At 44.8% G+C, this 24,467-nt stretch overlaps 6 protein-coding genes across 6 annotated transcripts; 4 read left to right on the top strand and 2 right to left on the bottom strand.

The window, feature by feature from the left end:
• Positions 1-3,974: 3,974 nt before the first annotated feature.
• On the bottom strand, positions 3,975-5,695 carry BJX68DRAFT_242160 (sterol desaturase family protein). Its single transcript, XM_071040940.1, has 4 exons — positions 5,253-5,695; positions 4,948-5,194; positions 4,810-4,895; positions 3,975-4,743 (listed from the first exon to the last, which is right to left on the bottom strand). The coding sequence occupies exons 1-4, from the start codon at positions 5,261-5,263 to the stop codon at positions 4,179-4,181; spliced, it is 909 nt and encodes a 302-aa protein (XP_070896589.1). The 5' UTR covers positions 5,264-5,695; the 3' UTR covers positions 3,975-4,178.
• A 643-nt stretch (positions 5,696-6,338) lies between these two features.
• BJX68DRAFT_134692 (NCA2 family protein) lies at positions 6,339-8,968 on the top strand. Its single transcript, XM_071036358.1, has 5 exons — positions 6,339-6,425; positions 6,472-6,590; positions 6,665-8,206; positions 8,259-8,384; positions 8,431-8,968. Exons 2-5 carry the CDS (start codon positions 6,574-6,576, stop codon positions 8,672-8,674), a joined length of 1,929 nt encoding a protein of 642 aa, XP_070896588.1. The 5' UTR covers positions 6,339-6,425; positions 6,472-6,573; the 3' UTR covers positions 8,675-8,968.
• Positions 8,969-9,045: 77 nt separating this feature from the next.
• srgA (Rab family GTPase srgA) lies at positions 9,046-10,518 on the top strand. The gene is made up of 3 exons (XM_071040939.1): positions 9,046-9,564; positions 9,620-9,887; positions 9,939-10,518. Exons 1-3 carry the CDS (start codon positions 9,535-9,537, stop codon positions 10,259-10,261), a joined length of 621 nt encoding a protein of 206 aa, XP_070896587.1. The 5' UTR covers positions 9,046-9,534; the 3' UTR covers positions 10,262-10,518.
• Positions 10,519-11,064: 546 nt separating this feature from the next.
• Positions 11,065-13,907, top strand: BJX68DRAFT_242151 (putative AAA family ATPase; the record flags this gene model as incomplete). Its single annotated transcript, XM_071040938.1, has 3 exons — positions 11,065-11,127; positions 11,180-12,961; positions 13,012-13,907. Coding segments are annotated over exons 2-3 (2,261 nt in total), but the record flags the coding sequence as incomplete, so codon positions are not given.
• Positions 13,908-14,045: 138 nt separating this feature from the next.
• On the top strand, positions 14,046-15,366 carry BJX68DRAFT_134450 (uncharacterized protein). Its single transcript, XM_071036356.1, has 3 exons — positions 14,046-14,512; positions 14,586-14,691; positions 14,748-15,366. Exons 1-3 carry the CDS (start codon positions 14,231-14,233, stop codon positions 15,275-15,277), a joined length of 918 nt encoding a protein of 305 aa, XP_070896585.1. The 5' UTR covers positions 14,046-14,230; the 3' UTR covers positions 15,278-15,366.
• Positions 15,367-15,454: 88 nt separating this feature from the next.
• On the bottom strand, positions 15,455-24,440 carry atrA (protein kinase MEC1; the record flags this gene model as incomplete). Its single annotated transcript, XM_071043238.1, has 27 exons — positions 15,455-15,646; positions 15,708-15,826; positions 15,881-15,965; positions 16,024-16,111; positions 16,167-16,289; positions 16,342-16,424; positions 16,483-16,607; positions 16,657-16,854; positions 16,917-17,202; positions 17,264-17,458; positions 17,515-17,611; positions 17,665-17,826; positions 17,872-17,964; positions 18,020-18,117; positions 18,176-18,482; positions 18,533-19,013; positions 19,065-19,605; positions 19,672-20,901; positions 20,954-21,196; positions 21,242-21,721; positions 21,769-21,865; positions 21,923-22,075; positions 22,132-22,524; positions 22,583-22,887; positions 22,945-23,582; positions 23,630-24,214; positions 24,374-24,440. 27 exons carry the CDS (start codon positions 24,438-24,440, stop codon positions 15,455-15,457), a joined length of 7,464 nt encoding a protein of 2,487 aa, XP_070896584.1.
• Between the last annotated feature and the right edge of the window lie 27 nt (positions 24,441-24,467).

Raw genomic sequence — 24,467 nt, 5'->3', positions numbered from 1 at the left:
TATTATTCTTTTCTAGTTTACAGCTATTATCCCTTAATCCTAACTTTACTAGCTGTCTAGTTCATGTCTAGGTTTTATATATATAGCTATATTATCCTAATAACACTATTATAGAATCCTTACTCTATGGTTAGTACCACCTTAAATTTTAGATTCTCTAAATATTCTCTATTATTAAACTATACTTTATTTATTACTAGTACTAGTATACTATATAGTAGCTTTCCTCTAAATCTAAAGAGTCTTTAGTTATATCTAGTAAGTTTTATAGGTATATTATTATTACTAATAAATCTCTTACTTAAGAATTATTCTAAATATCCTAAATCTAGTAAGATTCTTATATTATACCTATTTAGTTTTATAATAATTATTAATTAATTTATTATTTTCTATAGAAAAGAGGTTTACTTCCTTCTAGTACTATTTATAGTATTATTATAGAATATTACTCTAGTTCTATAGTTCAAACTTTCCTTTCTTATAGTAGAATATATAGTTTCTAACTTTATAATTATAGCCACTAAGTTTTATATGATTTAGGTATCCTTATTCTTCCTTTATATAGTTATAGTTACTTTTCCTAAGTAGATATCTAAAGTTTGATTTTAATAATACCTTTAGTAGCTATGGTATCTAGTAGTACTTAAATTTATACTAGTAGTATTAAGTATAATCCTTATTATAATATTCTATCTAATAAATTTCCTAGTATGCCTTCTTACTTAACTAAGGATAGTATTAGTAAGAGTATTAGTATATATAACCTAAGATTCTACTATATAAACTAGTTTCTTATTTATTTAATACTCTTTTATATTCTTTAGTAAATTTAATATTAACTTTTCTATATTTAGAGTATTCTAAGAATATCTAATTTCTATATTATTTATATTTTAAGATATAATCTTATTATATTTTTCCTAAATCTTCCTAGTATATTATATAAGCTAGTTTATAACTATAAGATTCTTCATCCTTAATATTACTTTTAAGTAGGGTTTTAGTCTGAGTTTTATAAGTCTTATAGTAATTTATAACTATTTTATTACTAATCTAAAGTATTAAAGGATCTTAGTAGAACTTCTCCTTTAAATCTAGGATCTTATAATTATTTATTAGTCATGCTACTCTTATAATCTATAGTAGGGTAAGAGGGTATTCCTATGTTAATACTAAGCTATGTCTCCTATTAGAACTTATAGAGTGTCCTCTATTATACTTTAGCTTAATGTCTTTAATAATTTTATAGAGGCCTATAATTCTAGTCTCTCTATTCTATATTACACGTGCTTTATTATATTTCTTCATCTAATTATCAACCTAATTATTAGGTTAGATTATATAGTAGAGTAATATACTAGATACTTCTTCTTAACTACTATCTAGAGTAACTATTACTTTATCCTATAGTTATTCTTCTTTAAGCACTATGAGTATTATCTGCTTTATCTTATATACTTCCTAGATTATTTTATTCACGTCCTTAACTACTTATTTAGTTTTCTTCAACTCCTTAGTAATAGTAAGGGTAAGTTATTTAAATCCATGACTAAGTAATTTATAGATGAATTAGTTCTTTTCTAGGATTTATATTATTTCTTCCTTAGGGATTTCTTCTATGGTATCCATGTTATTCCTATTATTATTTATCATAGTAATAATTAGTTTGGTTATTATAAAGGTGGTATTAATTTAAGAGTTATAGGTAGCTAGTCTATTCTTCTTATACTTTAATTAATAATCTTTTTTTATATATCTGATTTTTCTATATCTATAATACTTTCTATTAAAGTATTACTTTCCCTACTATCTACCCTTCTATTCTCTAGTAATAATAGTGTATTTATTTCTATATCTCTATCTTAATCTTTCCTTAGGCTTTAGTTCTAGTATTAGTTTTAGTAGTTATCCTTCACCTAATTCTATTATTTCTTCTTAAAGTATTACTTAATTAGTTAGCTCTTAATCCTAGATATAATATTAATTATTTTATTAAGTATCTTAGCTTTCTTCTAGTATATTATAGCATCCTTAATTTCTAGTTTAAGAATATTATAATACTAAGAGTGGTATACCTTATCTTCCTAATTAAGGTTTAATATAATTTAGTAAAATTTTAAGGTAAGTTCTCTAATACTTATATTTAGTCCTTAGTATAGCACATACATATATTATTTAGTGGTTTTTTTAGTATTAGGGTCTCTAAAGGCTTTAGTGATTTACTTCTTAAAGCCTATATAAGAGTTAAAGATAGTATTAGTACTATCTTTCCTATTATTATAATTAGGATTTTCCTAAAAGTCTTATATAAATAGCTTAAACTAGTTAAAGGTAGCTCTAGTAAGATAGGTTCTAATAAAGAGTACTTTATTACTTTTACTTATATTAGATAAGTTATTAATTTAGATATATATACCTATAGAAGTTAGATATTATCTTAGAGTACTTACTATTAAAAGATTCTACTTTATTTATCTTAATACCTTTAAACGTCTTAAGCTAATAGGTTTTAGTAAGTAGAATATTAATTATAGCTTTAAGCTAGGTAATCTTCTAGGTATTAGTTAACTAAGATATAGTAAGATTCTTCTTAGAAGTAGAGATAGTAGCCTAAACTATTTTACCTTTATTATTATCTATATTAATAGTAGTTATAAAACTAATTATAACTTAGTAATAACTATCTTAAATACTATTATTATATATAGCTAATATATCCTTCCTACTATATCTACTTTATTAGTAGATATATTAGACATATCACGTTTACTATGTTATAATTATTATGTGATTCTTAGTATATATTAATACTATTATATTACTATGTTATGTGGATCAACCTTATTCTATACTATCTTCATGATATCACGTCGACCGTAATCTTTACTGGGTAGATCCATTGGCTGACAGCGTCCTGTGTTCTTAGCACGGCTCTCTGACATACTTATATTTAGTCCTTAGTATAGTATATATATATATTATTTAGTAGTCTTTTTAGTATTAGAGTCCCTAAAGGCTTTAGTAATTTACTTTTTAAAGCCTATATAGGAGTTAAAGATAGTATTAGTACTATCTTTCCTATTATTATAATTAGGATTTTCTTAAAAGTCTTATATAAATAGCTTAAACTAGTTAAAGATAGCTCTAGTAAGATAGGTTCTAGTAAAGAGTACTTTATTACTCTTACTTATATTAGATAAGTTATTAATTTAGATATATATACCTATAGAAGTTAGATATTATCTTAGGGTAGAGTACTTACTATTAAAAGATTCTACTTTATTTATCTTAATACCCTTAAATATCTTAAGCTAGTAGATTTTAGCTAATAGAGTATTAATTATAACTTTAAGCTAGATAATCTTCTAAGTATTAGTTAACTAAGGTATAGTAAGATTTTCTTTAGAAGTAGAGATAATAGCCTAAACTATTTTATCTTTATTATTACCTATATTAATAGTAGTTATAATCTTCTTAATTAAAATAAGGGTCTATTATTATTAGATAAGCCCTATTATTCCTACTTAGGACTAGGAGGTCTTAAGGTATTCTAATATTAAAAGAGAAGACTACTTCTTTATAAATAAAGAAGATAAACTAGGTTTCTAAAAGGTAGAATAGCTTAGATTCTTAAGATAATAAATAGTAACTAAAACTAATTATAACCTAGTAATAACTATCCTAAATACTATTATTTAGTATAGCTAATATATCCTTCCTACTATATCTACTTTATTAATAGATATATTAGACATATTACTTTTACTATGTTATAATTATTACGCGATTCTTAGCACATATTGATACTATCATATTACTATGTTATACAGATCAACCTTGTTCCCTACCATCTACGTGATATCACGTCGACCGTAATCTTACCGGGTAGATCCATTGGCTGACAGCGTCCCGTGTTCTTAGCGCGGCTCTCTGACACTAGGCAGCTAACCATAAACTTCTAGTGATTATAATAAAGAGAAAAATGATATATTATATTCAAGTAATAAAGCAAGTAATATACATCGAAAATTAAGGATAGAAGAAATACTCTATTAGGTTGGCATGTGAACGAGTCAGAACTTGTTACAACACCAGGAAGTTTATGTCAATACCGTCATCAACGTAGCCATGCAAAATCAGACCCTATCGACATGACAGAGTAGGCCTCAAGTCTATCATTGTACTTTCTTGCCAACACCATTTGCCTTGAGTTCCCTTCTCCGCTTGAGTGCCTCCGGGCTGTATTCTGTATCCAGAAGATAATCCCACCATCTGAAGCTGCTGGAGTAATTGCCAACGAATTTCTCGTGGTGAAGATCATGGTGGTCGGCACCAGCCCAGAATGGAAGAAAGTGGTGTAAACTCCACGGGAACTCATACCCACTGTGCGCATCAATCGCCTGGAACAATCGAAGGACGATCCAAACGTACATGGTGAAAATGTGAAGATCTCCGGTTGCTGCGCACCATAGAATTGGACAACCGACGGTACCGAATCCAAGAATCATCACCTCAATAGGAGACGCATATTCGGCGGCCAGACCGAATGGAGCAGAATACTGATGATGAATCTTATGTATAGCCTTGTAGAGCGGACCCCAGTGGAGAGCGCGATGAGAGAAATAATGCCAGGTGTCTTCCATGACGAAAAAGATGGCAATTTGATAGGCCATAGTCCAGATAGTCGGGAAGGGAACTGATGTCGAGAGACCGAAGAACTGGGCCATTGGGTGGAATAGCCTTTAGACAAGAACAGCCACGTTAGAAACATCACACTTGTCTGGGCTTTTGGGAACGGAGACTGACCAAATCTGAGGTAATTCCACGGTGAAATGGCTCAAAAGAACGAATTTCGCGCAGTCCCATTGTTCTCGCAAGGACGGGATTTTGCTCTAATCGAATAAGCGGGTGAAGAGATACGACTGATAGAAACCGGAGGCTTACACTTTGTATCTTGTAGTTGTTGAAGAAGCCAAACGTATCAATAAGAATCCAGGGTAGAGAGCGGCCAAAGTAGATGAGTTCGTGCATGACGAAGGACATAATGCCAGTTGCAAGGACATCATTCTGCATCCAGGCATACCACGCGGCCCAAAGACGCTCAGCGACGTTGAGTTGCGTGTTGTACCCGGAAATTTCTTCGAAATGCCCCCAGTATGTCTCTGGGGACGTAGACGGAAATGTTGAATTCCTGATGCCAATTAGCATCCGAAATCCGAAGCGCTTGCGAGGAGAAGCCCTGGACTTACATGAAACTCATGATCGTAATCTGCGCCTTCTTGCTCTGGTGGAAAGAAATTATTGGGTGGAATTGCACTCAAGGGTAGTTGTTGTACTGAAATTGTACCCTTGAGTTGAGACGAGTTGGTGTTCACGGGGTAAAGAAAGGGGGAGAAGGACCAAAAATCGAAGCTCCAGAAATTATTTTAGCGACAGGGTCAACCGCGTGATTTTTGGGAGCTGTGTTCCGAGTGGCGCGACCACCGCCCAGGCACCCGCCATTGACCAATTCCCCCTTGAGCCTTGCCTCTTGAGTCTGGCACCACCGCCGAGCCGATCAGGGCCGATAACCATGGCCCACTTGGCGTCAAATTAATTCATCCTGTTGGGAACAGGACTGCCGCCGCGGATTTGGGAGGCTGGGCGCCTGTCCTTGTTGTACATACGCTCTCCTGTCCTGCACACTTAAAGGCGGGCCGAGACTGTGGCCCGGGGGGAGAGGGGGCAGGATCATACGAGCCATTAATCTTTGGGGAACTGAAAAAACACCTTCGATGCGATATCAATGATCAATCGTACTACTCGTAGTCGTGCATGTGGCCGAGCCCAGTACGTTCTTTACGTGGTAGTTCCAGTACCGCATCGGTTACTATGAGAACGGACCACTCAGGCTGCTCCTTTTTTGCCTTACATCCTGTTGGAAAGGATCTCCCCAGATTCTTGTGCTAGCCATGCCAGTTGGAGCTTGAGTTTATCTCCGACTGCATTCTTCATAAATCAGAAATTTCTGGGTACAAAACCGGTCGCGGAAGGCGACTGTACTACCCCGCTACCCTAGGTATACTAATATACCAATAACCGAGAATCCTATAACATCGACGCATGTGAGAGCGCTGTTTGAAAAAAAAGCCTACCTCGAATCGATACGATCATACCCCGGAATTATGGTCTTTGGTCTATTGAAATTGTATTAGTAGACTGTTGCTCGTATAAATCCTTGAATTTCATGAAGCAAGCATGCGCGGCATTTACAAGCTGCAGAGGTCGCGACATCTTAGCGCTGAACGTTAAGGTTGTTAAACATAGTAGCTGACGGTTGTTGCTCGGATATAATTCAGCGCAGGTTTTATCAATGCGGTACGGAGTAGAGTCACCTGGAAGTTCAAAGAAGCCGAGGAGCAAATTGTGATGTAATAGTGATAGTGAGCTGCATAATCTTCTTTCCAGTTGTTCTGCTAACTGTGGTAGTCCAGTCTACTGGGAGTGATGACGCCATAACACAGACGTCCTTGAGAAGCAAACCTCAACATCCCAAGGAACCTGACAAACTCCCTATAGAAGGGACAAACAATGTCAGCCTTGAAAAGGTAAGTTTAGCCATTCAAAGAATAGACCATCTTTTGGCCAGCTTGTCAGCGATTGACTTGACGGGCGTTAATAGCAAACTTTACCGTCTTGAGACGCAGTTAGGGGAACTTCATCAGCGCCTATCCGAACGCATCGAGGGAGAACTCAGACACGCTGATTCGACGGAGCCTCACGCTAAACAACTCCTGATCCTCGAGAATATTATCACCCAGCTCTCCTTCAGCTCTAAGAGCCAGAATATTCTTCACTATGGCAAACTCGCGGACGTTATAGCACAGTCTCGCAATGAGATTTCCAAGCCTGCCGATTTCTCCACCTCGCAGTTGGACGGCATCACGCTACGGCTCTCTGATGTCGCTTGGCTAGTAAGCGCGAAAGCGTCTACGCAGACGCTTGCCACCGTCTTGAAAGTTTTCTCTAACAATGTACTCTTGCTTGACCAAGAGATTCGGTACTGGGAAGACGTTCAGCAGTTTGACTGGTGTGTTGGTCTTTACGCCCTGCAGACCTCTCCGCTCAAGGCATGGCAAAAATATACCGAGCTCAGTCAACCCGACAAGGGCGATAACCTCGTGTCGTCAAGCCGTGATTTGCCGACTGCGCGGAGATCTAACCAGCCATTGTGGTCGAGCTTTTACAACTCCGTGCAACGATGTACTTCCCCAGGACTGAGTTCAGTCCGCATTGGATTACATTCCTCGTTGAGACGACCAAAACTGGAGATCCAACGGAAGAAAAGAAAGCTGAAAGCGATGAGGGACTTCAATGCCAGTGTTGTCGGACTTCTTATTGAACAGTGCTTATCATATGAGACGGACAGCCCCGAAGTATCCAGCAATGATATATCCTACCTTGTACGATCCAGAGTCGGTCTAATGAAATCGCTTCTTCAGTTTGGTGGAGATGAGGATAAATGGTTCACAAGTACCTCCACCACAACGGACAACCCAGTTTTCTTTGACGGAAAATATAGTCCTCCGGTTGAAGGTCTCGAACATCCCCAGGACGTCCTCGAGGAGCTTATTCACGTCTTAAAGGACCTCATTCCTAGATTCCAGCAGCTCACGGACAAAGGTGTTTCTGAATTTGGGCGCCCATCACCCGTAGTCCGTTATTGGCTCCCATTCTCCCTCGCCCTGGTTTCGGCTACCACCTCCCTGAAGATTATGAAGGACCTGGGCCCCATTTTGATTGATTGGATCTCGAATCTTGGGGCTACCACTATCGATTTCTGGAGGAACTGGGTTATTGATCCAATGTGGAAACTTGTTCGAACTATCCGTCACGATGAGAAGAGCGAAATTGCATTGATGAGCAAGAACAGCCTGGAGGCTGACCGAGCGAGCCTGGAGAGAATGGTGGTTGACTTTGTCCTCGACCGTGGCGAGCAGGGTCACCCTTCCGCCGCTGATTTGATCGCGCATAAAGTAAGAGAGGGAGACTTGACACCAGTTTTGAGGGCATACGAGAAAGACTTGCGCAGTCCGTTTATAGGCACGGTTCGGGGCGATTTGGTGCGTGCTCTTTTGATTCAGATTCAGAAGACCAAAGTAGACGTCGAAATAGCGATGAGTGGTATCGATGCACTACTCAAGAGCCAGGAGCTTGTTTTTGGGTATGATTCTGCTTTCTTTTCAGCGTGTCAGTAACCAGCTAACGTGGCGCAGATTTGTCGGATTGACTCCTGGGATCCTCATATCTTACGCTTCAATACGCTGGTTTTTTGGCGTTCTCGGTAGTAGGAGAGGCTTCCGAATGGGTAGACGGCAAGATGATTTTCGATATGCCTTGCGGTAGGTGCCTCTGCATGGTTGTGGACGTCGACTAAACATGTATCAGGAACATTCATCGCATACTGTCCTCCTCGAATCCAGCCGTGGACGGACGCCTTCCCTACAAAAGCCGCGGTCTCCTGATATGCAACGCCGAGATCCTTCTGACGAAAGCCCAAACTATGTTGAAAGGAGCAGATCTTCGCGCATTCCAGGAGGACATTGCCGATCTGGTTGACGAGAACCGAGCCGACAAGCAGCTACAAGTAGTCGAGAGAATGTTGTGGACCTTCTCGAAATGGACACAGTGACAGAAGGCCTGTTGTGCCTTAACAACCTCCGACCTTGGCGTACATCCATAAGCCTCATACTTTCTATAATAAACTCTAGACTTGAATAGATAGGTTTCTGAGTACATTAAGTCGAATCGACTCGGTCGCCCGATCGATCGGCGCGAACCAGTTAAGCCTGTACGAGAAGATGCCCTGACCATGCAAAATCATGTTAATGATCTGCTATCACCCCTGCGCGTCTTCGGGAATAATGTGAAGAATGAATAGTAGGTTAGAAGACGATGTGTACTCTACCCCATACTAGGTAGCCATCATGTTGTGGGGTGGAGGGGGTTTTGTTTCGACCTTGCCTGTGACGGAAACTATACCCCATCTAGTCCTCGTACTACCACAGATTACGCATTATCAGTGCCATCCCTAGCTTTCTCAAGTCATCCACCAGGTACTACTTTCGCGGACAATCCATCCAAGACTTTCTGTCATTTTCACAACGATAGAGCCATCTCATTTTAACGAATAATCTCCTCTGTCTACCCGGCTGTCTGCAACCTCTGCGATAAAACTTGCTTATTTTCCGCACAGCGACACGACCCCAACATCTTTCCGTCCCCTGGCCACCCTTGCTATCTCACGAACGCCCCCCAACTACATCGCTTCTTGCTGCACCTTTCCATATGTGTGGGAGCCGCCCGTGGAATAAACAGCGAAACGAAAGATAAACAAAGGAGGCGAAAACGGCCACGTGGGAAAGGAGGGGAAGCAGTTTCACCGTTGCAGTCCGCGGCACTCGTCAGCAATCTCTTAAGATTTCCTAGTACTTTCACACCTACTTTCTCTCCCCGACTTCTGTACAGTCCACTCAAGAAATTCATCCCACAATGGCTGGTACCAGAAACTACGACTTCTTGGTAAGTGTTACCCGATCGAAATCTATGTCACTTGGCTCAGACTGTTCTGCTTCAGATCAAGCTGTTGTTGATTGGTGATTCCGGGGTTGGGAAATCGTGCTGCCTTTTGCGCTTCAGCGAAGACTCATTTACGCCGTCCTTCATTACTACCATTGGCATCGACTTCAAAATTCGCACCATTGAACTTGACGGGAAGCGGGTTAAGCTCCAGATATGGGATACCGCCGGACAGGAACGTTTTAGAACGATCACGACAGCTTATTACAGGGGAGCGATGGGCATCCTCCTTGTCTATGATGTGACAGATGAGCGCTCATTCCAGAGTAAGGCCCCAATACTGTTGTTACGACGGCTTCTGATATTTGGCTTTACAGACATTCGAACCTGGTTCTCGAACGTTGAGCAACATGCGAGTGAGGGTGTGCACAAGATTCTCATTGGAAATAAATGTGACTGGGAAGAGAAGAGGGCGGTTACAACGGAGCAAGGCCAGCAGCTTGCGGATGAACTTGGGATACCATTCCTCGAAGTCTCGGCAAAAAATAATATCAACATCGAGAAAGCCTTCTACAACCTTGCTTCCGACATCAAGAAGGGAATGGATTCCTCAAAATCCGAACAGACTGGCTCACAAGGGGTCAGCATAGACAACCAAGGTTCGGGGATGGGCGGAAATACTGGAGGAAAGTGCTGTTGAATAGGTTTCCTTGTTATCATTTGCCCTTCCCCCTCGGCCGCCATCCTAGGTGATTTGCCGGGACTTGTTGGTCCTATCAACGATGGTGCCTCTTGCTGTGCGTCAGATTCTAAGCTGTGCCCTCACTTTTTCAACCTTTTGACCTTTTATATCTGTATGTCTATAATTGTTCCAGGGCTACCAATTTCGTTTGCTATTTCGACATTTCAAGGCGGCGTTCCAAGTTCTAGTTCTAATGCGACTACTTTTCAAACCTATGGCTCTGTCCTGTTCGTTAAGATCCCTCACGCTCTCCACAAGCCAATATGGCAGAGAGCTCCTTGTCAACGAGAGATTGCGGCCCACTCTCGTAGTAGTGTCCTTTTCCGAAAAGTAACATCGAGGACCTGCCGTAAGGGACTCCCAACTCGAACCCTGGCAATATAGTGGATTTAGCACCCTGTCCTCGCCTTTTCGTTCTTCCACCTCTCCATCCAAAGCTTTTTTGGCCTTTGCGGTGCAAAATTGCCAAAAAAAAAAGTCGACCAATTTGATCTTTCAGAGCCAGAGATAAAAGGCTCGCTAATCCTTAAAGGAATGCATTGACAGGGCTTCTGCGTACTTAGTACTAGGCTGCGAGGTTTTGACTACATACTCCTGTCTGGAGTAGTACTCCGTATTTTACATACTGTGAAATTCGCTTATGTGGGTCTGATATCTTCAGGTAGGCCCCCAAACTCCGTTGCATTATGCCTGGGTGGGCCTAGTCCATTTATTGATAAGCACTCCCACCCAAGGATGATTGTTCCCCTCCTCCGGAATAAAAAAAAATAAGAGAGTGAAGGGACAGGGGAGACGAAAGTAGAACGAAAGACTGCGAAGAATAGGTAAGAATTTGACAGTTTCTTTAGAATATACCATTGACTAGCTTGCATTCAGATTCTTAGAAGTTTCTTAGCTCCTGTGCACAACCTTCCTTTCCGCCGATGTATTTACTTTGAAGCATAGAAAAAGTTTTCGAAACAGGACTTTTTTCTCTCTCTAGGACACGCCGATGTTCTTAGCTCAACAACATTCTAAATGCATGGATACAGTGACTGAAAGAGAAATATACCACCTTGCTCTCATTTGCTCAAAACCAAAATCCCACTCTCCTTCTTTCCTTGTTCTTGCGTGCTCATTTACAACATGCCGGAAAATCGCGATTTCGCCGTGCGGCCACTTTCGAAGCAAGTAAGAAACGACCACCGAGATGCCTTTCGAGTATACCTCTCGTCGACCTCGTTGGCCATTCTCAAACTTAAAGCTGGCGATGTCTGTCGTATATTACTTCCCGGCGGAGGATCGAAGGACGCTATAGCCTGGAATTCGCCTGAGAGCATAGGGAAGTCAATTGTACAAACATCAAGGACTCTCCAAGATTGTTATGGAATCAAACTCGGTGATCAGATTTCCCTTGTCAGGGTGGACGAGGCTCTGCAGGAAATTGGATCTATTTCCTTGACCGACTGCTCCGACTCTGACAGAATTGAACGATACGGTCCGATCCCAATACCGGACAGACACCACTGGGCTTGGTCTCTGGAGTTTCCGCTTTCAAAGTGCGAGGCCCTAGCTGTGGGATTGACTTTTGACTTGGAGGTCAGGGGCCAGAAAAGGAGCTTTAGGATCGCGAACATTCGACCGGTGGACCAAAACAATGGCAGCACTCTATTTCGGTTCGGAGTAAACTCGAAGGTCTTGATAGACGAGGCCCAGGGCGATGTCGACGAAAGCCTAAGTTCTCGGCTTGAGGTCCTCTCGATCGGTCTCGGAGGGATGAGCCGCCAGATTCAGGCCATCAACGAGACCCTTGCGGACTTTCATCCTGATACAGACATACTCACCATGCCTACCTTCTACGAGCACAGCAGGGGGATTCTTCTGTATGGTCCGAAGGGAACAGGTAAATCTGCCCTACTTGGCCAGATCCGGGCGGCAGCATGGCGAAGAACATTCGATATCGGCTCTTCGGCATTTGGCAAGGGTGTTGGGGATGGAGAGACTAAGTTGCGCAATATATTCCAAGAAGCTATTCGATACCAGCCTAGCGTTGTGATTATTGACCAATTGGAATTCATCGCACCGAAAAAAGCTTCAGCAGATTCGCACCCTCTGGCGCCCACGTTATGCGAGTGCATGGATATGGTGCGCGCCGCCCGGGTCCTCGTGGTCGGGGCTACTCGGCATCCGAATGATGTCGATGATGTTCTACGAACTCCTCACCGGTTTGCCGACGAGATCGAGTTGCAAATACCTACGGCGCGTGATCGTGCTGAAATCTTGCATGCTATATGCGGAGGCCCATCTGTGGCACTCGACGAAAAGCTCATTGAACTCTTAGCGGAAAAGACCCATGGTTATGTGGGAGCTGATTTGTTTGCTTTGCTACAGCTCGTGTGCCGCAAAGCTCGACGGCGGCAGATTAACACTTCCGGCTTCAGAGACTTAAACCTTGAACGTGAAAGAACGCTCGATGAACCACGAGACCAGCAATCATCCAAAGAGTCGATCGTGGAGTTGAAGATTGAGGAGAGTGATGTCCTATCAGCACTACAGGAGACCCGGCCAACTGCAATGAGAGAAGTATTCTTAGAAACGCCGACGGTCAGATGGACAGATATTGGTGGTCAGCATGAAATCAAAAGGCGGCTACAGAAGGCCGTTGAACGGCCCTTAAAGGTATATTCTTGGTGTTGATATTCAGACACGCAGTATGCTGACGATTTCAGTTCCCTGAACGGATGGATAGGCTCAATGTGAAGAGCAAGAAGGGCATTCTCCTTTACGGACCGCCGGGTTGTTCCAAAACACTAACCGTCAAGGCTCTGGCTACGGAAGCGGGCTTGAACTTCATGGCCGTCAAAGGCGCGGAGATTCTGAGTATGTATGTTGGCGAATCGGAAAGATCCTTGCGTGAGATCTTCAGAAAAGCACGATCAGCTAGGCCAAGCATCATATTCTTTGACGAAATCGATGCTATTGCGGCAAAGCGTGGAAACTCTTCTCAAGGAGGTGTCAATGTGCTCACAACTCTATTGAACGAGATGGATGGCATTGAGGAGCTCAGGGGTGTCTTGGTTGTTGCGGCGACGAATAAGCCCGATGTCCTCGACCCAGCGTTGATGCGTCCGGGACGTCTGGATAACATCCTTTATATTGGTCCTCCTGATTTCGAAGCCCGGGCAGAAATTCTTCACATTTGGTTCAGTAAGTCAGTGGTTGATCCAGAAGTAGCGCTCGATGAGCTGGCTTTGAGAACTGAAGGCTACACTGGGGCAGAAATCGTTAGCATTTGCCAGACGGCAGGTGACGCCGCGCTGGATGAGGAGGACGAGACCGGTCAGGAGCAAAATGTCTGCTGGAGACACTTTGAGTATGCTCTCGACCAGGTTAGGAAACAGGTGGACGAGAATATGGTTCGAGAGTACGAGCAATGGCGAGACTCCGTGGATATTAAGTGAATGCGGGCGGCATCAGTGTTATATATAGATCCACGCGTTATATTGAAGATTTTAGGGTAATGCGCACTATAGACAGATTTAGACTATAACATGTACGTAGCAAGTACGACCTTGAATACATACGGAGTGGTTTGTGGCTTTCCAGCGCATTACTACTCGTCTCATTGGAAGATTAGAGGCTTCTGTACCCCAGAGTGGGCTAGGAAAACTCGACTAACCTGAAAAGGCTAGCAAAGTCAAGGGCCGGCAGAGCTCCCATTCTAGGCTCTTAGAAATCTCCCTGGTTGCTTCTGATCCAAAATCTTGCTTTCATTTCTTTGCAACCTGAAACCTTATAAGTCAAACAGCGCGCAGACCATCTTGATACGCCACATAAAAGGTCGTTCCATTCCACCCTCATCAAGTTGCGCCGCGCCTCAATCACTAGCAACACCGCGGTGATCAACCAAAAACCTCGACTATAAGGACACACCCCGTTTCGAGCGCCATGGTTAGGCACTCGCCCCGTGATCGTTCCCCTCGGCGCTCCGTATCCGTGCGATCAGAATCAAGGTACAAAAGGGCCTCCCGAAGCCCCCGATTGGAGAGCGACGCTGGCCGCCGAAATGGACGTCAATCAGTCAGCCGCTCCAGGTCTCGATCACGATCCGTCGGTCGGAGTCGTGGCCGGAGTCGAAGTTGGACTCGCAGCCCAACACCCAGGTCTTATAGGGGTAGGAGCTATAGTCGAAGTCAAAGTCCCCCTACATATAGCCAAAGAAGTTCCAAGGTTCGAGAACGCTTGCCAGGAGTCTCCTGCAGTTAACTTTTGAGACATTTGAGCTGACATCGGAGATTGCTAGATTGTGGTTGAGAAATTGACCAAGAATGTTACTGAATCGCACCTGTTCGAGATATTTGGGAGCTTTGGGGACATACAGAGCCTTGATCTTCCGCTAAATACAACCTGTACGACTCTATTGGTCTATTCATTCTTGGACCCAGCTAACACGGTCCCTTTGTAGTTATGACGAACAGAGGTACGGCATATATACTCTATCACGACCCTGCAGATGCTGAAGCGGCAATCGCGCACATGCATGAAGCCCAGCTTGATGGGGCAGTATTGAATGTGTCTATCGTACTCCCGAAAAGAGCGTTCTCCCGCTCGCCCCCACCAGTTTCGGATACAAGAGGGAACTATGGGCGCCAAAGGAATCCCCGCGGACATCCCGCGGACACTCGTTCGTCCCGCCATTCGCCGTACTCACAACGAAGCCCGTCTCCTCCAAGGAGATATGGCCGTTCTCGGCCCATGGAAAGGCATGACGTATATCGGCCCCGATCACACTCGCGCTCCCGATCTCGGTCGCTGTCTTCACGATCTCCCTCAGCAACCCCGCCCAGGAGAAGGGGCCGCCCGCACGATGATAACGGCCGGCGGGGTAGGCGCCGTAGTCCTAGCTATAGCAGCTACGATTACAGCAGTCGCAGTAGAAGCCGAGGCTACAGCCGTGATAAGGGCCGCAATCAAGGTGGTCCCCCAAGGAGGTAGATGCGGCGGAGAAGTTTCTCAAATTCTCTTTTCATTTCAATCATTGACATGTCTCAGTTTTCATCTGAAGACGTCAGACTGAGCGTGGCGCTCCCGGTTTCACGAAGTTTATCATACACTGTGCCGGAGCTTTGAAAAAGATTTTTTGTCTCATAGCGATTCGGGCCTTCGCTTTCACTAAAAGAAAGCGCACCAGCCAATGTACATCGCCGCGAGGTTTCGAATATCAGTTGCCTGGATGATGAGCTCGTCGACGTGACCATCCACAGATAGTGGGACCGATTCCCCAGGGAGAAGGCCGCGGAGTTTGTTGCGGGTGTTTTCCAGAACCCCAGCTGGTGTGTCGGGAACACTTGCGTGAACTCGACGCTTTAGCCATGTATTATTAGCACAAAACCGCTGCATTTATTGTGGAGATGCAAGTAAATACCTTTTTGCCGATGAAGTCAGTCGTCGGGTCATGCAAGAATGTCTCCAGGATTGTCATCAGTGCATCTTCATTCTGCCTCAGGAGATCTAGGCTTAATTCACACGTTTTTCGGAATGGTCCTAGAAGCTTGATTAGATTTCGATGATATTCATTCTGGGTTGATCATGACAGACCATTATATCCGTACGCGCCAAAGGCATCGACCATATTTTGGGTGAGCCGGAATGGCACTAACTCGGGCTTCTCGAACGTCAAGCCCTAGTTGGAGAAAGGTTAGCATTCATTCTTGAAACGTTATTAGCCGCACATCACTTACTTTGTCGAACAGGCAGTTGAAATCGACATGTAGAATACCACCCGTGCCCTCCTCGAAGAGTATATTTTCACCGTGCCGGTCACCCAGCCTGTTGGAATGAATGATTAGGAATGTATCGCGCGCGGATTGTGGTTCAGCCATACCCCAATACGTATCCTACCATCGACATGACAGCACACGACCGAGTATACCGAAGCCTCGCCGCGAACCATGCGCCTGTCTCGGGGAACATTTCTACAAACCATTCGTGAAGGACAGGAGGGAACCTGAAACACGATTAGTGCTGAAAGACCGATAGAAATGCGCCATAATACTCACATTACCAACAAATTGTCTGTGAAGATTGAGACCTTGGATGGATCCGAACAGGCGTCCGTGAGATATTTGCGTATTTCCTCGTACTGGGCAGTCAGCTTTGTACAACGCGAGGGTTATTTATGCATGATTGGTTTAGCTCACGTTGGGCGATATCCCTCTCTCCTTTAGCGACTTGGTGACAAGTTCACGTAATGTCCTAAGATTGTCCACCCACTCGATAAGTCCACACTCTTCATTCAATGGGGTAACCGCATATGTTTTGATATCTTTGCTTTCTTAGCAACCACGCACACATGCGGAGTTATTGACACTTACACAATCTCCGCTTGCTAGACTCCACGTCCTTCTTTAGAAATCTGTTGATCATGTTATTGAACTCCATGAGCCGCTGGTCCTTGCGCAAGTCATCTTTTGGCTTGCAAAGGATGTTGTAGATCTTGCCATCGGACCCTCGGATGCTAATCTTTCGGGGTTTTTGAAGCGAGTTCAGGATTTGCGCATCGTCAAGGATCGCTAACATTCGTCAGGTTGAACATCCTCACAAGACAAGCAATGTATTGGCAGAGAAACATTACCTTCAATGGTCGTAGTATCTCGAGGGAAAGCCCTGAAGCCTCTGAGGTATTCGGAATCATGGCTAGCGGGCAAAGTCGGCGTAAGCATTGCTTGGAATGGAACAACAAGACGGCAGGGTGCTACTTTGTGATTGAAGTTGAGGTTTCGAGCTAGGTGAATCCGGGAAATCTTGTTCTCAATCTTTGCCACACATAGCCTCAGCAGCTCGTCCGAAAACTTCTGGCCTTGGTTGATCATCCCACGGATGTCATGGGCGATTTCGGTCTTTAACTTTTTGCTCATATCCTGTTGCCATGTTAGCTAGCTGGTGACCGCACACGGAGTCGAGTGGACACATAGGGCCTACTGTGATTTTCTGAAGGCAGGTGAAACCCCTCGAGGCCCGGTCTTTGGATGAGGACTTGACCACAGCAAGGACCGTCCATAGTCCCTGCTGAGGGAAAGCGTTCACTGCCTTGGCCACTATTTTCGTCAACAAGTTGTAAACCGTCGGATTGGGATGGCATATCCGCGCGACAACCTGCGGTAGAATGGTGAAAAGCTGCATTGTATTAGCAAGACGTATCGCCGGGGTATGCTGCGAAGTCGGGACCTCACCAAAGCTGCCGGCATTCTACTGACATATTTCCTCAGCTGCGAATGCATGTCATCAAGGCTCTTCTTCCGTTGGTTCAAGGTATGTGCTTGAAATTCTCTTGATGCCCGTTAGCACACACAGGGAAATAAATTGGTTAGGGGGCTGCCTACTCGTTATCTCCTCTCTTAGGGTCAAATGGCTGTTCGACTGCCGAGGCATGCTCCAACCACAAAGTCAACACTTTGGGTAAAGATTGGAAAACGTATTTGTTTCCGTGCGCTAATGACCGAAGGTAGTTGTCGATGACAAGCTTAGATGCCTCGCCGCTCAAGCTAAAATTGTTAGTATCAATTGAGACTGCTCATAGAAGGACTTACTAGATCTGTGCTTCCTTGCCCAGTGGTTTCGACTTCTCGGAGTCCAAGATCTTGTTGTAGTGCTTACCGAGATAGTAGTGCGCCTTCTCCCATCTATTGCTTGATATTAGTCTCAAAACCGGATCCGATTTCGGCGCTTCACTCTCACCTAGCCTGGAGTTTGATGGCCTCACGATATCTTTGCACGATAATGTCAGATTGAGTCTGTCCTGCTCGATCGGTCCATTTCGCTAGCAGTAGATGCGCCTAGACAAGTCAGCTGGATCTGCAACAGAAACCGTACGGTTTCGGCTTGGGAGTATACCCTAGCAGCCAATAGGTTTTGTTGTTTCTCGTGAGTTGAGATAGACGTTGGTGAGGCTGGATTACCCGAGCTGGGCGCAGTTGACGCGAACTCATTGGCAGCAATTGCACCCTCTAGTATCTGTATTGCTTTTCGATGGTAGCCATCCTTCCAGAGTAATCGGGCATGTTCAATTGTCGCAGATCGGTCTTTGAGATGAGCGGCGTTGAGCATTGACTGATATGCCTGGTTGCCAAAGTTACCTCTCCGTGCCAAACGGGCACTCATCAACCAAGCAGCAGCTATGTCGCAATCTGCGAAATTTCCCCTAAGAGAATGTTAGTATAGGCTTCTGACATTTTGTTAAAGATTACATACGTCAGCTCCATGGCGGCTCTTCTGAGACCAAGCAGATACTGTTTGTCGGATATGTATCCTCCAAGTACATCTAACCGACGATCAAGAGACTCCCGCAAGCTTGAGCGTTCCTCGGGATTTTTGCATGCATCGGCCCCAGCCAAAGCGACGGATTCTATTTCCGTTAGAGCGTGCAGTTTAAGTATGCTATCATGACAAGATTGCAGAGAGGTAACGGAATTGGTCGTAAGGGACTTGGAGACACTGAGCCGCAAGCCGTCGATAATATCGCGAAATTGCTGTCGTTGGCCCCGACGGAAGGCATCCAAAGCCAGGCCAACACCTATGTTAAAGTCCGCAGTGTTCTTCTGGGCGCACAATTCAAGATAATTGTGCATCTTCTCCCATTTGCCCGTCATCCAAGACGCCTCGACCGCGAAAGGGAGAAATTTAGGGACAGAGTTCGTGTCTTTGAGGATCTCAAATCGAGTGAGAATAGCATCTGTCAAAAATAAGCAGAATGTCTAGTCAGGCCATAAATCCAGGACCTTACCTTGTTGACCCGATTCTTTCAAACAAGTAAACAAATGCCACTGGGCATCTGCATTTTCTGGCTCTTTCTCGAGCTGCAACTCATACCAGCTTTGCGCCGTAGCCCATCTTCCGGCCTTCCGATGCTCGAGGACTTGTTGGTCGATGTCAAGCACGTGTAGATGAGTTGAAATCCCCTCAATACCGTCTGGTTCGTCAATTTGACTGTAGATATTCTGCAGGCGTTCGTAGAGAGGTTCAAGATTGGTGCTTTGCTGTGTCTGAGGACGATTTCTATATTGACGAATATATTGTTCCCAATGAAACAATGCCCTCGAGAAAGACTTGCATTCCACGGCTCGCTTGGATATCACCTCGGGAGGTATTGAGCCAAGAAGAGACTCCACTGTCTTGATCTGGGATGAGTACGAGTCGACCAAGAGGTCTCTAATACTCTCCTTGGAATGCTTGTTATCGTGGCGTGCGTGATTTCTTAGGCTGGTCAATTGCCTTTTCTTCCCCTTTAGCCACCTCGAAAGGTAGTCTAAAACTTCAAATACGCTCTAGAGTGGGAGTTAGCTGGACAAATATGAATATACGACACCACAAGGGGCGGAACGATCGTTTACCTGGCTGCATAGAAGAATGGCTTCGTATACCTCATTGCTCGTTTCGGGGAGCGGGTAGGAAAGGATATTCAGGAGCTCACACTGCAAGTCGTCCTTCTCACCCTGAGTGCCCCCTACCACGCGGTTCAAGACAGCGAACGGAAGAAGAAACGAAGCTATCGAAATATCCTGCCCCTTGATGATGCGACTGCAGACGCTGAATACGGACTTTGCGTTGTCTCCGTTTCCACTCTGTAGCAAATCCTGGACAAAGTTTCGTAGCCAATCAGCGTGGGATAGCACAGACGAGAATATTGGATAGCTACAACTTGAGCTGACCGCACCGACGGTGACTGTGTATTTTGATGTCAAAAAAGGTGTTAGCGTATTGCGCACAGCCTCAGGCAATTCCAGCCAGCGCTGGTATTTTTCATCGGATTGAACACCGCGAGAGCGCTGGGTAACTGCGGAGTTCAGGCTGCAGAATCGCAGTAGATTCTGCATGGCATACGCAAGGAACCCCTGAGCCCTAGTGTTGGAAGCAGACAAGAACGCATCGACGAGCACATTCTGGAGAAAGAAAAGCACGAATTCAAAAGTTTCCTCCATTTTCTCGAAGTTTGACAGGACGAGGATCTCTTTCTTCTCTTTGACCGAATCCACTCGGTTCGGATCTAAGCAACCGACATGACCTAGGCAGCGAGCCGTGAGAAGGGTGATGGACTCGGAGGTGGTGTTGAATTTCACAGTACAGTCAAGCAGGGACCGAACCAAGTGTGCCACAGCTGGATCAGGCTGCTCGCTGAGAACAGATCTATGAACGAACTCCTCGTGTCTAGAGAGGTAGGAAACGAGCTCCGTTAGGGCTTGTTCGACAACAGTCGTGTTTTCGCTCAAGCACCGTCGAGAAAAGGCAAGGAAGTGACTTCGAACATCCATCGTCTCCTTCATCTCGTTGATTTTGTCTTCAAACTTGGCAAGGACAGGGATCGACGCCAGCGATGGCATTGTGCCAAATATATCCCGCAGCAGTTCGTTGTGAGACCCCAAAATGTGTTCGACGAGTTCGTGAGCAAGTTTTCTGGTCTCCTGGGTAAATGTGTCCCAATGCTTTATGACAATGGACAATGTTTGATCGAGCAGCGGCTCGACCTCTTCCTCGTGTAAAGAGCTTACCAATACTCCCCATACCGTGAAAGCATTATTACAGAGCTCTTCAATCTCCAAGGCAGATCGTAGACAGGCACATATCTATACTCGTCAGCTTAATCGCGACATTCTTTTTCAGAAAACGTGTGCACACCTGAGGCAAAGCACTACTGACATGCCCAGGAGCAACCTTGACCATCGCCCCAATGGCCATGATATTTCTTTTTTTCTCAACGAGAGGCTGCCTGATTTGAAAGTCGTTGATGGCGTGCGCGAACTGCGTGATTATTCCAAGAACATGTTCCTCGATAAAGTGACCTACCAAGTTTGGTTTCTTCGATGAATGTGCAGATTTCCGTGGCACGAGGGAGGCCAGAACGACGAGTGCTTGTTGGAACTATCTTTGTTAGCATACGGCCTGCATGCGAGGACCCACACATACTCTTGCGCCGTTGTCCTTGCCCATGTCCCCGAGGCCCTTGAGAAGGTCGCAGGCGATCAAGATAGGCTCAATCCTCACCAACTCGGCCAAGGTACGACCGTCAAATGCAGAATCGACAGCAGACAGCGTCGACATGATCATTTTCTGGGGTTCCGAAGAAGGCTGACATAACAGAAACGCCAATATTGCAGCGAGATTATCTTTCTCTGAGCATATGTCAAATGGAGTTTTGACCTCTTTGTAGGTTCCTCCAATTCTGGCGATAACATCCCGCTTGCGAGAGAGAACGAGATGAGGAAGAACGAAGACCTCTGTTAGCCTTAGAAAATCATCCACTCGCATTCCGAGCAAGTCACAAAGTTGCTCGGCCATGTAAGGACGTGACTGAAGATTTTTGGCCACAATCACCGAGAGAGTTCTCCAGAATGGCCGACACAGGGCAGCTGGAGTAACAGAACGTTGCTGTGCAAGTTTTGACATCTATAGCTGTATTAGAGATAATCCGAAGTTTTAGGATCATCACATACTTCAGTGTACGCTACTCCACAGATGAATGGGTTCGTGTGACCTAGGTACTCTATAAGACGAAGAAGGATTATGTTCATCTCCTCATCATTAGAAAACCTGGCGTCCAAGAAAGAGTGTTAGTCTTAGGTTAACAGCCCGGAAACTATAACATACTTTGCCAGTCGACATAGGCTCATGATGCAAGTCTCATGTAGAGCCGTTTCTTGCTTTTCTGATAGACTTCTTAACCATTCTAACAGTACCACGAAGTTGCTCCGCCGGGTTTCGTGGTCTAAGCTCTTGCGCACAAAGCAGACTGTCGATTGACTACCATTTTATTAGTAGGTTTTTCGGACACAACAAAAATTAACGAAAAGACCTACCCAGCAACGACTCGAAGTTCTCGCACAGAGCTTCGCAGGGAGCTAAGGAGAAAGTCGCCAAAGACGGAATTTGATAGCTGCAGGTGCGCTAATGACGAGGTGTGCATCAACATCCGCTTCAGAGCAATCATGGTGCTTACCCTGAGAGTTGATGAACGAGAGATTTTCGGGACCATGAACGCCAAAATTTGGCTCAACGTCTCACTGTCGTCGCACTGAGGAATTTTCTGGGCTTCATCATAGCGTTCGTCATCACAGACATGGCAGAGTTGTCCGCCCCGTGACAGGTGTTTCAAGGCCATGCTTGAGCTCCCGGCCATCGCGCAGGGTAAGTGGCTTAGATCATCAAGAAATTCGCGTTTTTCCTGCTCCAAAAGTGCAGAGAACGACTTGCTAGGATCCCTATATTCAGCACTCAAACCACCTATACAGAATTCTATGTTGGACTTACGAGGTAGCAAGCTTCAGGTTCTCCAAGCTGGTAGGACTGTCAGCACGTAGTCTGCCCATCAGCTTTGACATGAGCTTGTCGACACCATCATCAGTCTTATCCTGCGCTGCCCCAGTCCGGCGGCGTTCGAGTGCGTGGCCGTCTTGCCCGTCGTCTGCTATCTGATGGATAGCTAGCCCCTGGGTCGACGCAAATGAATCTAGCATCGTTTTATCACCATCATTATCAGTGAGTGCAGATATTCCATTAGAGTTCGACCTTGAAGTCGTCTGCATCACTCTCGAAAAAGTGTTTTGAATGGCCGTCTTTTTTCCAGTCAGTTGCATAGTCAGTATCTAGAGTTGTTTGTAGGGTCCTTCTACCTGGAGATTGGGCTCAAGCGATTGGAACGCGGGTCTTTTGATAGCGTCACTTAATGATGGTTGTAGTCTTCTAATACACTTCAGGTGCCTTCCCGTACATCCAGGAAGTTTCGTAGAATCGTTAATGAATTGGCCCAGCTCCAATTGAAGGGTGGGGGAGTGGATTAAGATGTCGGTGAATGACATGTTCATCAGCGTCTCGATAAAATCGTACGCTAATTCCATCTCAGACGACACTCCAGATTGCCAGCATAACCAGATAGATGTCAGAAACCGTGAGCAAATTTCGACTTTCGGCTGAAAAATGTCCGCTGTGGAATTTTGAAGCCAACTAGAAGCAACTTTCCATAGACGTTGATATCCATCCAGGATCCAAGCCAAATTCTGTCGGACACTAGGTGTCAAGGAAAAGCCCTCGTTTCTCAGGCTCAGAAAAGAGTCAAGTAGACTGAGTGACAGCACAACAGCTCTCGGGAATGATGCAAGCTTGATTTTCTTGTTCTCACATAAATTGCGAGGGAGGCCAATTTTGCCTAGAACTACAGAAACGGGTCCTTCGAACGATGGTAGCAACACTTTGAGAAGAGGATTATCCCATCGTTCCCGGTTTTTGGGTGCTTCCAAGGAGGATATGACCTCTAGGTTTCGTTAGTACGATCCGCGACAGCTTTGGAGTCCTACAAACCGGCAGCGCAAGCCCGCAAGAACGTGGGAATGGCATGGCAAGAAGCCCACAATCTCGTATGTTTATACTGGGCCTGAGCTATGGTTGAGACAATGCTAGTGATTTTCTCATCTGCAACGCCATCGCTCCGAGCACAGAACAGGTGGAGAAGCCGGATAACGAGCCAAGCATATAATGGGGCGTACGCCTTTTCTCCAAGAATCTCTGGGTCAGGAACTTCAACCAGCGTTTGCGGAGCCTTTTCAACAGTTGTCTGGATGATATCTAGGCAGTCCAAGAGCTGGCCGTTCAGGTCCCTAGTGTCTGATCTTTCCTCCTTGCTTGATGGCTCCAGGCCGGCCTTGAGGACAATGCAAATCAACCGGCTGACATCGGTGGCGCTATCATCCAGGCGTAGTTCACTATATCGACCATCAACTAGTTCTTGACGGAGTTGGGCAAAGGCTTCTCTTGTGAGGTTGTGGACTTGGCTTCCCTGGGAGGAGAGACGCGGTGCCAATTGAGCTGCCAGCGTAGACGGAGGTTCTGTAGACGGCAAATCGGTCATACTTTTCGTAGGATAAGGATGGACCTTTGAGTCATCTGCTGCAATTAGTAGCATTCGAACCATGCCATGTTCAACGAGTGTTATTGTCAATGTTGAATGCACTCAAAGTGCGTGTTCGCGGATTCAAGAAAGTTGACGCGTTGCGCAGAAAGTGCCTGTGATAAGCGGCTTATCAGGTAATGAATGCTGATGCATACAAGTGGGGAAGCGTCCAACGATTGATACTGTATTGCTTGCTGGGATCGCCGTGTGTATCTGGAGCATAGATAGGGATCGGATTGAGAGGATGTG

This window comes from Aspergillus pseudodeflectus, assembly GCF_044049435.1.
Source record: "Aspergillus pseudodeflectus strain CBS 756.74 chromosome Unknown BJX68scaffold_37, whole genome shotgun sequence".
Taxonomy (NCBI): domain Eukaryota; kingdom Fungi; phylum Ascomycota; class Eurotiomycetes; order Eurotiales; family Aspergillaceae; genus Aspergillus; species Aspergillus pseudodeflectus.
This window is presented reverse-complemented; position numbering and strand designations above follow the sequence as displayed.

What these genes read in the sequence shown, in the direction of transcription:
- srgA (XM_071040939.1), top strand. Translation starts at nt 9,535, where the DNA reads ATGGCTGGTACCAGAAACTACGACTTCTTG. An exon ending in CCAGAAACTACGACTTCTTG is followed by an intron (nt 9,565 to 9,619) that starts GTAAGTGTTACC and finishes GTTCTGCTTCAG; the next exon opens with ATCAAGCTGTTGTTGATTGG. An exon ending in AGATGAGCGCTCATTCCAGA is followed by an intron (nt 9,888 to 9,938) that starts GTAAGGCCCCAA and finishes TTGGCTTTACAG; the next exon opens with ACATTCGAACCTGGTTCTCG.
- BJX68DRAFT_134692 (XM_071036358.1), top strand. An exon ending in AGCCAGGAGCTTGTTTTTGG is followed by an intron (nt 8,207 to 8,258) that starts GTATGATTCTGC and finishes AACGTGGCGCAG; the next exon opens with ATTTGTCGGATTGACTCCTG. An exon ending in GATTTTCGATATGCCTTGCG is followed by an intron (nt 8,385 to 8,430) that starts GTAGGTGCCTCT and finishes AACATGTATCAG; the next exon opens with GAACATTCATCGCATACTGT.
- BJX68DRAFT_242160 (XM_071040940.1), bottom strand. An exon ending in ACAACTACAAGATACAAAGT is followed by an intron (nt 4,896 to 4,947) that starts GTAAGCCTCCGG and finishes TTATTCGATTAG; the next exon opens with AGCAAAATCCCGTCCTTGCG. An exon ending in GTGGAATTACCTCAGATTTG is followed by an intron (nt 4,744 to 4,809) that starts GTCAGTCTCCGT and finishes TCTTGTCTAAAG; the next exon opens with GCTATTCCACCCAATGGCCC.
- BJX68DRAFT_134450 (XM_071036356.1), top strand. Translation starts at nt 14,231, where the DNA reads ATGGTTAGGCACTCGCCCCGTGATCGTTCCCCTCGGCGCTCCGTATCC. An exon ending in ATAGCCAAAGAAGTTCCAAG is followed by an intron (nt 14,513 to 14,585) that starts GTTCGAGAACGC and finishes GGAGATTGCTAG; the next exon opens with ATTGTGGTTGAGAAATTGAC. An exon ending in TCTTCCGCTAAATACAACCT is followed by an intron (nt 14,692 to 14,747) that starts GTACGACTCTAT and finishes GTCCCTTTGTAG; the next exon opens with TTATGACGAACAGAGGTACG.